An 18,314-nucleotide genomic window follows, 5' to 3' on the forward strand; every position below is an offset into this window, starting at 1 on the left:
GGGAGGCAGGGGCGGGGCCCCAGAGCAAGCTGGCCAAGTCGAGCTGGAAGGTAACCACTGGGCTCAACTGAGAGATCCTGCCTCAGAGAAGAAAGAGAAGAGCAATTGAGGAAGATGCTGATATGTTCTCGGACCTTCCTGCGCCCTCGAAGACAGAATCACATTCACCAGCATACATGTAAACACAGACACACCACACAAACTCGTGAAAAGAAAAAAAAAATTTAAACTTCAAACCATTTTCAAACCCGTTAAGAATCATGAATTCAAGGGGGAAGACTTCGGCAGTGAGGACGTATTTCAGAGATGACAAAAACGAGCTGGGGGACAAGCTGAGACGTGCAGGCTCACCCCTAGTGCCGAGAGTCTCGGGGCGGCTATTTTTACCCTGTACACAACCGATATTTGTTTTTGGAATTTACCTATGACATATGACAGAATGAGATTCCAGCCAGTGATGAAGGCCCACAGTTCTCCAACCGTTACGTATGTGTATAGATAAGCAGATCCAGTCTTGGGGACTCGGGCCCCAAATTCAGCGTAGCAAAGGCCTGCCATCACCGAGGCCAAGGCAGCGATGAGGAAGGATACCACAATACTGGGCCCAGAATCTGCTTTGGCGACTTCCCCAGCCAAGACATAAACCCCAGCGCCAAGAGTGCTTCCAACCCCCAGGGCGATGAGGTCCATGGTGGTTAAGCAGCGGCAGAGTTTGGAATCTTCTAGACTGTCCAGTGTGACGATTTTTCTCCGGATCAGACATCGTGCAAAAGTCAGCGCCGCTCTGCAGGGAATCATGGTGAAGAGAGCAGCCTAGGGGAGGAAGGAAAGGAGGGGTTACTAGGAGGGCTCTGCGCCCATCTCCCCTCCCACGGAGCAAAGACAGACAGCTGGCTCCCCCTTTGCTTAGTAGATAATTGGTTCGGAGCAACCAGAAGGATTAAAGGTGAGAAAGCTGCTCACTTCCCGAGTGTCACACACGAAAAATTAAAAGGACTCCAACGAGTTACTTTTTGGGTGGAAGGGTAGGTGATTTGAAAGATTAACTATTTGGTCCAATTATTGTGTTTCTGTAGACACACTGAAAGGAATGCATTTCTTCTTAGATGGCTAATTTACCCCTCACTAGAAGACAAGGTTTAGATCCTGCCCTTAAAACCATTTTCTTCTTTAATCATTCATCCAATTCAAGATTTCAGAGCCTTTTCAAATGCCAAGGTGGCACTAGGAATATATGTAGAATGGCCACACATGCGGCCTCTCGTTTAAGGGGCTTACAGTCTAGCTCTGGCCTAAAAGTAGGTAAGGTTATATACTTGAAAGCTTTAATGAATGTGTCAGAGCCATACCATTTCCCTCTTAAGAATAATGAAGAGAAAGAGCCCCATTGGCCCAAACAATTTAAGCCTGGAAAATACCATTATATAAAACAAAGTATGAATTTCAGTAATGTACACACACACACATGTACTGCAGCAAAAAAAAGGTCTGAACCAAAATAATGGCCTAACCATATTTTGATGGTGAGTTAATTTTTTACTTCTATGTATTTCAGCCAAGCAATAGGTATAACTTATGCACAAAAGAAATACTGCAATTTTAAAAGTCTATTTGACTTTGCCTACAGAGACATGTAATTCAGCAGACTGAAGGCAATGGAGGAAGAGGGGTGGAGGCTGCTGTGTATCCGTCTATGCAACTGTAGATATTAAGTCATGTCTGCCTGTACTTCATGGGCTGAACACCGGCACAGTGATCTGCTGCTGTAGGATGCTGGTCCCTTCAACTTCATCATATTCATCAACAATAACACAAACTTATGAGATTGTTGCACGCGACACTCACCCTACAGCCTTGGCCTTAGGATAGTTGGGCTCTAACATCCCCGATGATAGCAGAAATAGGTACATAGCTTTTTTTTTTTTTGGAACAAATGATTATTTTGTTAAGTTCTAAAACAGTGACTTTGTTTGAGGAAGAGAAATCCACATGAGCTGAGATTGAAGCGAGCCTGCGGGGACTAGCACTATGAGCATGTCGCTATACGATTTTATTGAGGCTAATGATACACGTGAGTCCTCCCCAGTCCACTCCCAGCCGGAATGATGACAACTTCTAAGTATCAGTACTTCTTCAGCAACCCGGAAATGTAACTTCTAAAATGTCTTCAATCCAGGTCATCAATTTGACAGCAGAGAATTCTGGGTCTAGTAAACCCTCATACCCGATGATCTAAAACCAGGGGGCTGATGTCCCCTGCTAGTTACAGAAAAAAAAATCGTCCATCCTGGATTGTGGCTTTTTTTCCATACTTGATGCAATCGTCATTGAAACGAATCCTTCCCCTCTAGCCCATGTCAAGGCGGACATGTCAAACGGTCCCTGCGTGACAATCACTTGTCCTACAATATTACTACAGGGGGGATGAAAGGTGGCAAGCCAGCGTGGCAGTGGTCCCAAGAGCCTGCAACCAATTAGCTTGTCCCAGTTAGGACCCAGGTTTTTCTTTCTCATCCCTTTGCCAGTTTCGTGGTGCGAAATCTGCACTTTGCATGTCTGGACTGAGGGAGAGAAACGCAGTTACGATGTACACAGTACAAGGATCCTTGCCTACCCCTCCTTTTTTTCTTCAGATTAGATATTTTGATTTCACAATCTCCATAGTCAACATCAACTCTGTTCCCACGATTTTAAAATTCCAAAACAAAGTTTTAAATTATACTATAGGTTAAATAAGTCGGCAAAGGGGGAAAACAATATGGCATGGCTGACCAATGGTAATTCTTTTTACTTATCTTTGAGACATAAATTTCTCAAAGCAAGGTATTATTTGCTCAGAAATGGTAACCGTTGCACCTGGACTAGCCAACGACAAAAACAAGCCCTGCATTTATTTCTCCTAACATCTTACCCTATCTTTTCTCCACATATAAACAACTTCTTCCTCTCAGGTATTCCCCAGAGAGGCGAATGGCAAAGTCGAGACAAGTAAGAATCGACAGTACAATTGAGATGGTTGCAAATGTCCAAAGCACCGTAGTAAGGGCATGTGTCCTTTCTCTTAAAGTACTGAATCAGCATGGCTAGAAAGTGGAGGCAGAAATGTACTGTTTCAAATTTCCCACGGGCAAGCATTTCTCCTAAGGTTATACAACAAATGAATAGCTGCTGCAGGGTTTGGGGATGTTCCTAAAGACAACGGGTGGTTTGGAACACGTGGGTACACTCACCTCGGGAACAGCTGAAAACACAGCCGTGGTACAGATGGAGCGGTTTCATTGGAATAGATGGGACATGGCTTTTGTTTCTTTGTTTGTTGTTGTTGTATTTTAGCACGTAACTTTGTTCCCAGGGGAAGGGAAGAGAGAATGCAGCAAAAAGTGGAATAAGGAAAGCAAAGCCTTGGGCTCTGTGGTAACCAGAGCAGCTGCCCAGTCAGCACTGGGCCCTGGCTTGGTCGCAGCACCAGCACCAAGCAGGCGCCGATTCCCTTCAGCAATGGCTGGCCAATAAATCACCCAGGATGCCACAGGGTACCACCTGTTCCTTTCCCCAAGCTGCTGGTGCCAGTCACTCCATAGAGACCACTGCAAACATCAGGAGAAGGCCTTCCCAAAATTATCTCATACCTGCCACTAATTCGCAAGTGCTACTGATTTTAACAGTGTAGGTCTCTGGTGTTTTTATGTTCTTGGTAGGCCCTGACATCTTTTATTTTATTGTCCAATCCCAAAACCTTTTCAGTGTTCCTGTAAGATCAGGTCTATTATTAATTTCATTGTAGAGATGAACAAATTAAGGTGTTGTCTAGTTAGCCAATATCACAGTCCACCTACGATAGAAATAAGATAAACCCATTGGTGACGCTGGAGCAAAGGTTCTCAACTGTGGGTCTCAACCCCTTGGGGAGTCAAATGACCCTTTTACAGGGGTCACATATCAGATGTTCTGCATATCAAAAACTTACATTACGATTCAAAGCAGCAGCAAAATGACAGCTATGAAGTAACACCATGAGGAACAGTATTAAAGGGTCACAGCATTAGGAAGGCTGAGAACCACTGCTCCCGAGTCACTTGCCAAACAAGAAATGTTGGTGGATGTAAAAAGTAGGCCTAATGGGGCTTCTCTGAATACCTTACTGGAAAAGTATTACAACTGGAAGCCTGACGTTGGGAGGAAAAGGAATTGGCAGGAAGTGAAGCTCAACTGGCAAAAGGTGAGTGAACCTAAGGGTTGAGGGAAAGCAGAGCAGGGGCTGGAAGAGCAGGGGCTGGACGAGCAGGGGCTGGAAGAGCAGGGGCTGGACAAGCAGGGGCTGGACGAGCAGGGGCTGGACGAGCAGGGGCTGGAAGAGCAGGGGCTGGAAGAGCAGGGGCTGGACGAGCAGGGGCTGGACGAGCAGGGGCTGGACGAGCAGGGGCTGGACGAGCAGGGGCTGGACGAGCAGGGGCTGGAAGAGCGGCCCTCGCAACACCACCGGACCTTCACGGGGAGCTTCTGGTTTTACTGACCAGACAGCTCAGCACAGCTTACATGCATGGGGAGTTAGCAGAGCAGAGGAAACACAGCCTAACACTGCAAGTTCAGCAGGGTTGGAGGGAAGAGAGAAGGCAACTGGTCCCCTCTGGTCACGGTCCTGGTAGGGGAACACATTCAGTCACCTTTGCTCTGGGGGATTGTAGCCTACACCCTATTGGTTTGAATGTCCCAGTCATTATGTCCTTTAGAGTTAGGGGACATCTGAGTATGCCCTGCCTATCTATCTGTCTCTGCTCCAGCTGCGTGTGGCTTAGGAATGGGAGACAATGCCGCAGTGACGAAGGAGCAAGTGGCCAGCGATGGGGGCTTCGGCAAAGTGGCCATGCTGTATAAACTAAACAGACCCAACACAAATCAAAACAGCAAAATAAACCAGGCGGTGGTGGCACACGCCTTTAATCCCAGCACTCGGGAGGCAGAGGCAGGCAGATCTCTGTGAGTTCAAGGCCAGCCTGGTCTACAAGAGCTAGCTCCAGGACAGGCCTCAAAGCCACAGAGAAACCCTGTCTCAAACAAACAAACAAACAACAAACAAAAAACCCAGCAAAATAAAGCAAAACAAAGGTGTGAGGGGTTCATTTAGTATTGCTTCTGAAAGAAACTCTAAAAAATGACCGTGGCTCTTTTAAAAACAATTTCTATTCCCTTAATTCTACCTTTTATGCCCTGTCCATTCCAGGGTGCCAAGGAAACTCATATGATCTGAAAGAATCTCTGTGCTTAGCACCCTTTGAGGCAGCCAGTGCTCAGGAAACAGACTGCTTTACTTATTTCTGGGTTAGTCACCAAATTTTGGATTCCAGATGCTGCAAGTATGAGCCTGGACTAAGATGGGAGTAGGAGAAGCAGAGGTCTTTTGTCTGGAGGCAAAGAACTGATAAATGCTTCAGGGCACGCCGATTTCCTCTAGCCACTGTTTTTCCAGAGGCAGAACACCCTTCAGTCTGCCACCCTGAACGGCCCCCCGAAGCTACTTGATTTAGCTGGCTGTTAGAATCTGACCACTCTTGTCTCACTGCTAGGCAAAAATTCCTTCCATCAAACTGTGGTGGGAAAGGAATTTTACAAGAATTCACACCCATTTTTTAGCTCAAAAAAATGTAGCTGGATACCTAGTTTCATGGTTTTGCTATAAAGTTATTTCTTGTGGTGAGGGTAGGTCACTTCTGACACTACATTTTCAATTTTGAGAAGAATGCTCTGATTTGGCACTTCTGACGTTCTGCGAACAATGCTATTGCTGGCATCTTGGGAAGATTTTTGAAACACTGCTATTGATTAAGGGAACTTTGTAAGTTCACTTGGCATCGGCTAATTGAGAATAAAACACTCCTATTGTGTGCTCAGAGGAAGCAAGGGAAGGCATGCCAACTCATCCCCACGGTGCAGAACCACAAGTTATATTTAGAATATGCAAACCGAGGATAATGTTAAAAAACGAGCCCAACTAGAAACAACGAAGTTCTTAAAATGCAACCTTGGCCGTCTTGACACGTTATTAATATGCCACAACTGTCAACAATTCCTCGTACAAGTTTTTATTTTCATATTTCTGTAAAGACTGAATTCAGACGATCAACTGCTCAACAAAATGACAAGTTCTCTAAAAGGTCAAGCCTTAGAAATTCCAAAAGTTGAAACTTTCTTAGCCTAAGTGGAATGCCTTTAAAACCGTCCCAGGGAACGCAGAGACAGGAGAGACGGGCGGACTGGCTCAGTTAAAGGAAGTCCTGCACTGCCAGAATGCACGGCAGGGGGCGCACTGTTCAGATTCAGCAGGAGCTGGAAGCAGTGAATCTTCAAGAAGGGGACAGCCCCAGCACTCTGAAGGCTGACATAAGAAGATCAAGAGTTCAAAGCCAGCCCTAGACTCTGTCTCAAAAACCAAATAAGTAGTAAGTAAAGCAGGCTGCCTACAATGTAGATAGTCCCTAAAGCAAAAACTATAAACGAGAGAACCCATTTAGTTCATTCTTCTTCTGACAATGAAGCAATATCCACAATCTTCAAAAACCATTTTTGGTATTTTGATGAAGCCATAACCTCTGTTACTTCTGAAAGATAACTGGAAGTTCAAATAGACTCTTACTTCTTTGGAGAAATCCCTTTCTTTGAAAAAAAAAAAAACAAACCCAAATTTTGCAAAAATAATAATATAATTTCTATAATAAATAATAAAAGAAAAATCCTTAAAATAATTATCAATATACAAAATCCTTACCAAAAGTTCATCCAACTGTCCACTTTGATTTAATTTTAAACAGCAGCAGTTCATATTACTATGTGATTTAAAACTGAAATTATCTCATAATATGAAAACTATCTGATAGTCATTCATCAATAAAGGTTTTAAGGTATTTAAATAAGGTGGGCAGAGTAGGTTTTATAAAAATGACTCACAAAAACCAAATAAGGGATAGCAAGATGGCTCAGTGGGTAAGCACATTCATTCTGCAAGTCTGGAAGCCTGGCATTGAATTTCCAACAACCACATAAAAAGCTGGGTATGACATGTAAGCCTTTACTCCAGCACTAGGGACAAACAGACTGGTGGATCCCAGAGCTTGCTGGCTCGCTAGCATAGTCCAAATAGAGAGCTTCCAATTCTCTCCAAAGAGCCACTTTGAAGGCCATAAGACAACCTGAGAGAGGTGGACACCTGCTATCCAGCTATGGTCTCTGCCTGTGTATACTCAAGAGTGCAACACACAAACACACACACACACACACACACAAAACATGGTCACATACACTCATACCACTCATACCTCATACCCACACAAACCCACAAAAATATATTAATATCCAACATAAAGTATTTTAAAGCCAGTAATTCACATTATAAACACATTTATGGTGTTGTTAAGAAGACTGTAGGAAGAAAGAAAAACACTCTCTTCTACTTTGAATAAAACACTGTCTGATTTGGCCTGCATAGTCTTTGGTCTTTAGCACTAATGTGCAGAGAGAGAGAGAGAGAGAGAGAGAGAGAGAGAGAGAGAGAGCGCACAATACCTTAGACTCTGAGTCCTAGCTCTGTCCAGGAAATCAAAACTGCTGTTTCTCAGTTCTCACTTTAAATGATGCTTGGGGGAAGCGGCAAATACTTGAAACTATGCTGTACAAGGGTTTGTGAATGAATTACATTAAGAAAGCAGAATTTAGTTTCCATAATTTTAAGTACTCTTAGAAATATATCATATGTATTTCCATATATATATATCAAGAACATTAGAACACAGATACAAGAATTATGTTCTACAACTAGTAAGATTTTAATGCTTATTCACACTGGACTCTCATCTGCCTCCATCCTGGATTTCCCTCTGGGCTCCGTCTCTAGCTTACCCTTCCAGCTGTGAATTCTGCAGCTCTCCACGTGAATACCGTGTTCTGATCTGCTGGCCAACTATCCTCGGAACATTTGCTTTCTCGCCCACACACGTGAAAAGAGATATTGACCTGTGTGTTCCCGGCTGCTGCTGGCTTGTCCCCTGGCCCTCTGCTTCTGTCCTTATCCCAGGTCCTCTGAGCCACTAAAGTCAGCAAGACATTTCTCTGCCTTCTCTGCCAGCCCCTAGATACTCCACTCACTCGAAAGAAAAGCCAACAGTCAAAAGAATGAGTGTCTTTAGATTACCTATCTACCTGTTCCAAGAGAAGAGGGAGGGAGGAAGGTTTTGAGGATTGGAGTTTGATTCAGATCCTCTCCAAGAGAGAGGGGTGAGTGCTGAAATCCCTCTCAAATGTACCTTGATAAACGTACTGTTGTATTTATTTATGTGCCCTCTGTTTCCCTCCTCCCCAAAGAAGATAACATTGCTTGTTCGGTGTGAAACAGAACGCGTATATTCACATGCCATTTTTGGCTGAACAAATTTATTGCAATGATCTGTATAATCATGCTTGAGAGAATGAGTGGTCAGCTGAAGGAATAAACAGGGAAAGAGCAGAGAGAGCTGGACCAAAGACAGGAGCTTAAAGACTCTCACTGCGACTACTACAGTGTGTCAGCAAAGACAAATGGGATTCCGCACAGCCCAGCCCAGGCTAGCACAGCCCAGGCTAGCCCAGCACAGCATAGCACAGCCCAGCACAGCACAGCATAGCACAGCCCAGCAAAGCCCAGCACAGCCCAGGCTAGCCCAGCACAGCATGGCACAGCCCAGCACAGCCTAGCACAGCCCAGCCCAGCACGGCCCAGCCCAGCACAGCCCAGCACAGCCCAGCTCAGCACGGCCCAGCCCAGCCCAGCCCAGCCCAGCCCAGCCCAGCACAGCACAGCACAGCACAGCACAGCACAGCCCAGCACAGCACAGCAAAGCACAGCCCAGCCCAGCACAGCACAGCACAGCCCAGCACAGGCTAGCACAGCCCAGGCTAGCCCAGCACAGCATAGCACAGCATAGCACAGCCCAGCCCAGCACAGCATAGCACAGCCCAGCACAGCCCAGCCCAGCACAGCCCAGCACAGCACAGCAAAGCACAGCACAGCACAGCCCAGCACAGCACAGCACAGCACGGCCCAGCACAGCCCAGCCCAGCTCAGCACAGCCCAGCCCAACACAGCCCAACACAGCCCAGCCCAGCCCAGCACAGCACAGCACAGCACAGCAAAGCACAGCCCAGCCCAGCCCAGCCCAGCCCAGCCCAGCACAGCACAGCCCAGCACAGCAAAGCACAGCACAGCCCAGCACAGCCCAGCAAAGCACAGCACAGCAAAGCACAGCCCAGCACAGCCCAGCACAGCCAAGCCCAGCACAGCCCAGCACAGCAAAGCACAGCCCAGTGCAGCCCAGCACAGCTCAGCACAGCCAAGCCCAGCACAGCCCAGCCCAGCAAAGCACAGCACAGCACAGCAAAGCACAGCACAGCAAAGCACAGCACAGCCCAGCCCAGCACAGCCCAGCCCAGCACAGCCCAGCACAGCACAGCCCAGCCCAGCCAAGCCCAGCACAGCCCAGCACAGCCAAGCCCAGCACAGCCCAGCACAGCCCAGCACAGCCAAATCATCTGAATAATGCTGCCAAGATTTTTAAATGAATTCAAGTATTTAATAATTCTCCAGTAACACTAAGATTTTTAATTTTCTTAATTTTTTTAAAGGACATGTAATATAGTTTAGAAATCTTCCTGCCCCCTCTCAAACCTCATGGACGCTTCACGTAGAGGATCTTTATGGAAACAGCTTCCTCTTCACCTCACTGGTACAGGCTGCCTTCCTCATCTTTGCCCTCACGCAGAGGCTGGGTACGAAGGCATCCTGTCCTCCCCGTGGGCAGCCTTCCCTGCTAGAAAACTTTTCATCTCCGGAATGTGTTTCCTCCTTCAAATAAATCCATATGGCCGCTGCCCAAAGACGTCCTCTATTATATACGTACATCCATTCAAGTCTAACAACATAGAGAGCCTCTGAGGTGAAGGCAGAGAGTTCCAGATGTGGCCATACAAAGTCTCACTTGCTTACAGTCCACTTCCACCCTACATACATCTATCAATTTACTGTTTTTAACCGCCCCCAATACACATGACAAACATGGCACATAGGCCTTGGACCTGCTCCTCACTATCTCTTCAGCCCATCTTCTGTTCCCTCCTCTCTGCCTTGAGCAACAATGGGTTTCCTTGTAACTTCCTCAGAACACAGAGCCTAGAGCTTCTACTTGGTGAGTCTTCTTGGAAAATGACTTTTCCTTTTTTTTTTTTTTTTAACCTGATAGCTCTCTTTGCATTAAATTAGGTTACTCATGTTTTCCCAACAGTGGCTCTTGTTTTTTCTCTCTTGGTGCTGGGGATCCAATCTACAACCTCACACATTTTTTAAAAAAGCATACATGCTACAATACAATCCTAGCCTACTCTGTATTTTTGTGTCACTTCTGTCTTTACAACAATTATAGGCAACCACTTGGATGAACACGTTTTACTCCTCATTACAGGCTGAGTTGTGTTTCTTAAACAGCTGTGAAATGCTAAACCCTAGTACCCTGCCTGATGACATGAAATGGATATAGGGTCTTTGCAGGCATTAAGATCATTAAACCAAGCCCCTGGCAGAATGGCTTGTGTTCTCATATGAAGAAAAACTGCCACGTGCCCCACAGGAAAATGCCACGTGGTAGCAGAGGCATAAATTAGTGATGGATATTTTACCCAACAAACACCAAAAGTTGAAAGTCACCCACTCTAAGAAGACAGAATGAAAGAGGGGGTGACTCCATGTTCTCCAGGGAACTGTGCCCTAGCTGTCATTCTGATTCTTGGACCTGTAACTTCAGAATCATGACACAGTTCCTTTCTGTTTAAAGTCACCTGGTTTATCGTACTTTTGTATGGCAAGCTCTAGAAACCAGCCTACTCCTTTAGGCTGTTAAGTTTCCTGAAACATCAGTCTGTATTTTATTTGCTGCGTTCCTTGTGCCCCCCACAGATGTTGAAGTACAGTCAGACATCTACGACTGACTCACACCTGGTTTGTAGTCAACTCAAACATACATGCCTGTTTTTAATCAAAGATATCTATACAAGTGGATGCCTTAACTCCGGGGTTTAACCATACCATTTCAAAACTGAAAGTTAGCATCTTCAGTGTCATATTTGTGACTGCTGTAATAAAGGTCCAGCAATCAATTCATCAAGTACCCTACCTATTTTTGTATCACTGCAATTTTTGACAGGTATGTTTTCCAACTTTAAGTAAATTATATTTAAAACGCCATGCCTTACATAGGCAAGCGCATATGGCATCACCAAGAATGTCCCTCTAACGAAGTCGGCCCGTTGACAAAACTCTGGGCACATCATACACCTACCAATTAACTTTTATTTCTCTCTACCCTATCTCCTCACCTATCTATCTAGCCGAGGGTGTCACAGTAAGTGGAGTCAAATGCTTTGTGAAATCCTGATGTATTATTTTGGTATCTTCCCCACCTGCTTTTTATTGAGATTGGGTCTCGCTCTGTATCTGTATCTCAGGCTGGCCTAAAGCCTATGATCCTCCAACCTCAGCTTTGGAATGCTGAAATTACAGGTACTGACCATCGTATACAGCATACATTATGTCTAAACTTCCCATATCCACTGGCCTAACAACCACATGAAAAGGAAATCGTAGGGTTTGTGAGGCATAACTTCTTCATGGTGAGCTCGTGATGCCTCCTGGGGATCTGGTCCTTCTTTCCCAAGTACATACTAGGACTGTCTGGACTTTCATTGGCGAATAACATGTAACTGCCTGGCCTGAGGTTCCCAGGGGTCTCGGGTCAGGAAAGAAGGGTAACTGCTTCTTCCCTTCTTTAGTTCCCTTCTATTTTGGGGTGCCCAGTTTACAGAGGGTCATTCAGTGCATGTTTCTGCGCCCTCACTCTTTGAACACCTTACGTGTAATGCACCTGGACACGAAATCACGAACCAGGTGGACGTGGCTCAGTATTTCCTCTCTCTCACTTCAGGCTTCAGGACCCCCCCCAGGAATATGTGTTTTATTCTAGTCAGATTGCGTTCATGCACAAATCCCCCCAAAAGGGACGTTGGAGCTTGTCTTCTCTCTCAATTACTGTCCCCATTCCAGGTCGTTCCCTTTTTGGACAAGTACATAATGAACTATTTCATAAAACTTCAATTCTAATATTTTGTTGTTGCTTTTCACAAATCCACACCACTTACTTTATTCCTGCATATTTTAAAATTAGATCCCTCAAGCGAATTCCCAAGGCAGCCAGTTATTACTTCTGGTATCTACCTAGTTTTCTTGTCCCCCCTCCCTGCCTTAGACCAAGCATTCACTATCTGACAGGATGCTTGTGATATCTGATGTTTGTTTTTCTCAAACAGCTTTGCCATTTAGGACTATGGAGTTATAGCCACACTTTCTCTGAGTACTTAAAAACCAACTCTAAATGGATTTGAGAGGTATGGACCGCGTCCTTACAGAATGTTCTCAGGAACAAGCAAAGTAGTTCCCTATCACCAAGATACATTTTTAAGAATACCACCAAAAAGAGTATTTACTGCAAACTGTAGCTCCCAACTCCCACTAGCTAACTCAATTTTTTTTATCTTATGCCAACAAAGAACACGTTTGTTTAAGAATCTTTCATAGGAGGCTTTACAAAAAAAATTACTGCTCACAGAAATGTTCTTGTTAGCAAGTAGCAAAACAGTATTTCAACATCCAGAACCTTCTTGTTATTTAATGTTTCCTGAGTGGGAGTCCATCTACAGCCCATTGCTAATGAGACAAGCAGGGTTCTCCACCATGATCATTCAAGAGTCAAAAGCCGATTGTCAAAATTAAGACCAGAGCAAACAAATCCTTCCGGATTATCACCTTTGTCTCCCTCAGGACTTGCCCATCATTCAGTTCCCATGTCCCACACTGTCATCCACACAGTGCCCCTTTGTCGGGACATCTTCCCGTGAAGGCACACACACGAGGCATGAGGAGACAAGAAGCAAGTACAGCAAACACTGATAATCACAACTTAGATCTCTGGATGCTTTTCTGTGTTATATTCTGGGGGTTGACTATTTTTGCTTCTTTTTATTGTACATATTTCGGGTGGACAACGTGGTGTTAACCTACAGTTCTTCACACTGAAATGGTTACTTTTGGTTTCTGTGGCCGATCAGATTAAAAGACTGACCAAATCAGTTACCCCTTTAAAAGAGAAGGCCTTCACAATTTGATTTTCTTCAAATAAAAAAATACCCACAATGAAACATCTCCCCCTCCCCATTCTAGTGATGTAGACGAACATCTTAGCATATGGAAGATGTGGGCAGAGGGACACCACTCACCTCAAAAAGTGAGGGAAATCTGATGGACTGAAAGGAGCTTTGTAACCACACAAATAGGAAAGATAATATTCCACATAACCCTTATTTACACACAGGAACAGAGCTGAGCTCTGTGTCCCCCTCGACTGTTGTCCCAGTCAATACTCTTTGGTAATTTCCTCACCTACGAATGGTGAAAGGGGAAAAGGCGGGGCAAACTGTTTTGTTTTGTTTTCTTTTGACCCTTCAGAGGCAACAATAACAAAAATCTTATCCAGAGAGCACTAGAGGGAAACCAAACATTTTAAAAGCTGACGATACTCGGGTGTCGTTCTGCTGTCACATTTGCACTCCTTCGGTGGAACAGGTGCCCTGAGTAGCTCTGGAAATCAGCGCCCTGTGTGGAACTGGGGAGGAGACACATTTCTGAGTGGCCAAATGAAAGCAACAGTGCTCTTATCGGGCTGCTGTAATGATCACAGGGCACACACGTTACGTGCCTACCATCCATCAGGCACTCCATGGATGGTGAAGTGGTGGGGCAGGAGCTATTACTAATTTATCTATTATTAACTTATTGCCATAACATACACCGAAGATATTTGTTAGAAAAGTTTTCTCTCGGAACACTGAAATGACTCCATTTATACAAACTGCCAACTTTTATTTAGAAAGAGTGTAGCGTGTAGAAATCAGGATCTCCTTAAAGGAGAAAACTGAGGCCGGAGAATTCCCCACCGAACTCCCACTTCTGTTCCTTTCCCTTTCCACCAAGACAGCTGGAGCCATTCTTCCCAGGCCACCTCTGTCTGGGTCGTTCTGAGGCCCTCCCAGAGGTCTTCCAGGGGAACTGCAGTGAGAACAAAGGGCCCACTGTGCTCCCCTCTAGTCCCCTCTTCTGCAACTCTGAAACTCCTCTACGTGGAAGGGCAGATGTGGAATGCCCTTCTGTATATGTGCCGCTTTTATTGGTGGACGAATAAAGCTATTTGGCCAATGGTTAGCAGAGTAAAGCCAGGTGGGAAGGTCAAACAAAGACACACACACACACACACACACACACACACACACACACACACACACACACAGAGAGAGAGAGAGAGAGAGAGAGAGAGAGAGAGATAGAGAGAGAGAGAGAGAGAGAGAGAGAGAGAGAGAGAGATATGGAATCAGGGAGATGCCATGTCATTGCAGGAGCAACATGCCACACTGGTAAGCCACAGCCTCGGGGTAATATACAGATTAATGGAAATCGGTTAATTTAATAGTTAGAGCTAGCCAGAAGGAAGCCTAAGACATTGGTCAAACAATTGTAACTGACAATAAGCAGCTGCGGGAACTGGCGTGTGGGACCCAGTGGTGGAGAGAAGCTGGTCCAGTGGCAAAGGCCTTCCCATTGCAAAAGACACTAGAGTCTCCTGTGGGCTTGGTAATTTAGTGCCAGCCACACCACTCCTCTGACATGCTCGACACCAGAAGTGTCTCAGGCCTGAGCGGCTTGAGTGACTTTCACACCTCTGGTATGAATATCTGAAATTTGGAACTTTTGACCTCAATAAATTTTGGATTGAGAGGATTGGGGATTTCAGAGTTTGGGATTAAGGATGCTGCTCAACCTGTATTTCAAATGTCAGGAGACACAGAGGCCAAATCTTACAAACATTTGTCACTGTTAAATGTCCTTGGGTCAAGCCAGCTTTCCCGTATCACAAGTGCAGGTATGAAGCAGACACAGACTGTTGATGCTTAGCAACTATGTAGGTAATCCTGTCCCCAGAGGTACTGTGAGCTGGATGCTCAGCAGGCCCCTACGAACCCCAACTGAATTCTGAGTAAATGAAAGCACAGCTTAGCAGCGTTCAGCAAAAGGCCATGAGGGGTCACAAAGAGGGGAGGGATAGAGGTGGGGGATTCTGGGAGGAAGGGAGGGAGGCAGAGGGAGAAAGAGGGAGACAAAATGAACATGAACGAGGTGGAAGCTGAACAGTGGGCACAGTTAGTGAGGAGTCAGACATCTATGGAGAGCAAGACAAGAGGGCAGACGCCAGACTGCTGTCCCCAAGCTTGGAAACAGGACCCAGGTGGCCAAGGTCAGCAGCACGCTTGTGTACCTAGTAAAACAGACCCTTAGCTTGTTTTCGGCGCGAATGCAAATCCCTTTGGGAGGAAAGCCTACTCAATTCAGAGCTTCAGCATTCCTACAGATTCAATTAAGCCAATTATGGGCTTACAACCAGGATTTCCAAATATAACAAAACAAACCGGGACACTATACAATAAAGCACTACACACAAAAGCAACTAGGTAGCCATCCTAAAACTCTGGATAACGGAAATGGCAGATGAGCATAACAATGCAAAAGATCAAAACTATTGTTTAAGAATACGAAGCAAAACAGAAAACCAACCAAGTAGATTAAACAAACAAACAAAAGAACCAAGGGGCATATCAGCTCCGGAGAAGGAACCTCGGAGCAAAAGCAGAAGAGAGTCTAGAGGAGGACCACTGAGCCCGTGCAGCCCGTGTTCTTTACGGCCAGGACAGTGTGCACCGTAAATCCCAGCTCCCAGCACCAAACGAAAAGGAACACAGCTGAAGAAATCCACACAGGTGAAGAAGACAAATGGAATAGCTCCCAACAATGCAAGGACCAAAAAGACATAGGAAACACAGCACATAAAAAAAAAAAAATCACTAGTTAATTCCCAAAGGATCGGTAGAAATTATGTTAAATAAAAAACCTTAAAAAACAAAACAGCAACAAACCAGTTGCTAAAATGAGATGTGAAAGTACCAAAAATATGAAACATCATTGAAAAAAAAACTGCCCATTGATATCAGAGGGTAGCCTCTGGATTTAAAATTTTTCAGTTATATGTCTCATTACTGATTAATTCATCAGATCAAAAGAATATGGAAATTTCACAGATGGGTGGAAAAGGATCAGTCAATGTGACCATCATATCCATAAAGGTAAAAGAGCCAGTTGCATGCCAATGATACACAGAGAAAGGAAAAAGCACAATGAAAACAATGGTAGCTTATACGATACAGTAAATTCTAAGGCTAAAAGCCTAGCTAGACTCCTTACAAAACAGAATAAACTCAACTTACTATAGAGAAATTATTCCTAAAAACACACAGATATACCCATTCTGTGACGATGACAAAAATACTCGAGGGTGAGCACTTTTTCCAGTGAAGGGATTTACTCAATCCAGGAGTATCAGTTTAGCTTCATCTGGACGGCCATGAGCAAAGGGAGACATCACACAGCAAAATAGGCTATGACGCAGGGAGAGGCCACACCCACACATTTAATATCAACCCTCTTATGAGAACTCATTTAGGACTGACCTTCCAATGGTCATGGCTCCGAAGGCTTAACCAACTCCAGCCCCGCACCGCCTCCCATGTCCTATAACCTCAAAGCGTCACATTGTTCTCTTTGCTGTATTGAGGACCAAGCTTCCAACACATAACCTCACATTGGGAAGTCACATCTAGCAAGATGTACTTGTAAAACAGCTTGAAAGCCTAGCAGTGCTGGTGCACGCCTTTAATCCCAGCACTTGGGAGGCAGAGGCAGGCGGATCTCTGTGAGTTCAAGGCCAGCCGGGTCTACAAAGTGAGCTTCAGGACAGGCTCCGAAGCTACAGAGAAATCTTGTCTTGAAAAAACCACCGCCCCCTCCCCCTCAAAAAAACCCTAAAACAAAACAAAAACCAGCTTCAACATATATGAAGAGAAAAGGAAGAACTAGAAGAGAAAAACTAACCAATGCGTGTTCATAATGGCAGGCTTCAACTTCCCTTCTGCAGTTTAAATTTAAAAATTCCAAACACACATATGCCAGTCAGTACTACACATGATGTGGATCGGTCACTTGACTAAATCTACTTCTAAACTATATCATTCTACTGTGCACCTGCCACACACAGTCCTGGGGACCGAGGAAAGAAGGGTGGACAAGGCCAGGTGCTGACCCAAAATGAAACGTAAGCGTGGACACAGACAATAAACAAATGAACAAAGCGTTACATTGTTCTGACATATAAAGTTTCAGCTGGAGCTACAGAATCCACATACATCTCAACCCAGGTTAAACACCTTAAAACTCACACCGTTCCTTAAGCTGGGAAGGAAATTTCCAAAGAAATTATTAATCAGACAACTCCCAAACATCTGGAAGCTTACACATATACTCAGGAAATTCAGAATACAGTTCACAGCTTTCAGAGAATTTCAGGCCTCTAAAAAAAAAAAAAAAGAAAAAATATCCTCCAACCTTTCAAATGTTCTGCTCTTATGCAAAAAGAACTCAGTATAAACCCCTAGAAACACTGTTCTGAGTGTTTTATCTTCATCCAAGAGCTTGCCAGCGCATTTTGGTCTTAACGTTATTCACTATTTTGAAATTCTCCTATATTGAAAACTTAAACTTTTTCTGTCTGTCTTCCGTTCTACCACAAAGTCCCTGTGTTAGGAGTTATGTTCCAACATCAATGACAGAAAACCCCAGAAAGCGGGGATCTGAGCCAGGAGCTCATTTCACTGCCATGAAATGACATGGGAAGCAGACACCTGGGACAAACAGAACTCTCTTTTACATCACACAAGGCAACATGATAAAATGTCATGACCGTTCTGCCCAATCTCTTCTTTGTCACTTACCTGGGTAGTACGGCCAAGGACGCATGGTACTTGCAAACTCCAAGCCACCTTTGTTGCTCTCTTCTGTGGCTGAACATGTTTAACCCTTAATGCCCTGGGTAGAACTCAGATAATTAATTTTCTTTCCTGTCTGAAGCTGAGTTTCTGTAGCCACTATAATCAGTAAGGCATTCCTACTGGTTTGTAAGTCTTTGCGATCTCAATTCAAATATAATAAATTGATGATTGGGCTGTATTTGCATACACCACGGCACATGTCCTGAGGCAGCGGAGAACTGGAAGGATTTGGTTCTCCCCTTCAACCAAGCGGACTGAAC

General features: G+C 44.9%; 1 protein-coding gene across 3 annotated transcripts in view; it reads right to left on the minus strand.

Annotated features, from left to right (window-relative positions):
* Window positions 1–18,314, minus strand: part of Slc7a2 (solute carrier family 7 member 2) — a 55,058-nt gene that overhangs the window by 18,494 nt on the left and 18,250 nt on the right. For all 3 annotated transcript variants that reach the window (XM_042054848.1, XM_038325235.1, XM_038325236.2), the window contains exon 2: window positions 423–813. In XM_042054848.1, the coding sequence (XP_041910782.1) occupies window positions 423–798 (376 nt within the window). In that variant the 5' untranslated portion in view covers window positions 799–813. The remainder of the gene's footprint in view (window positions 1–422; window positions 814–18,314) is intronic.

Source organism: Arvicola amphibius, chromosome 4 (genome assembly GCF_903992535.2).
Source record: "Arvicola amphibius chromosome 4, mArvAmp1.2, whole genome shotgun sequence".
Lineage (NCBI taxonomy): Eukaryota > Metazoa > Chordata > Mammalia > Rodentia > Cricetidae > Arvicola > Arvicola amphibius.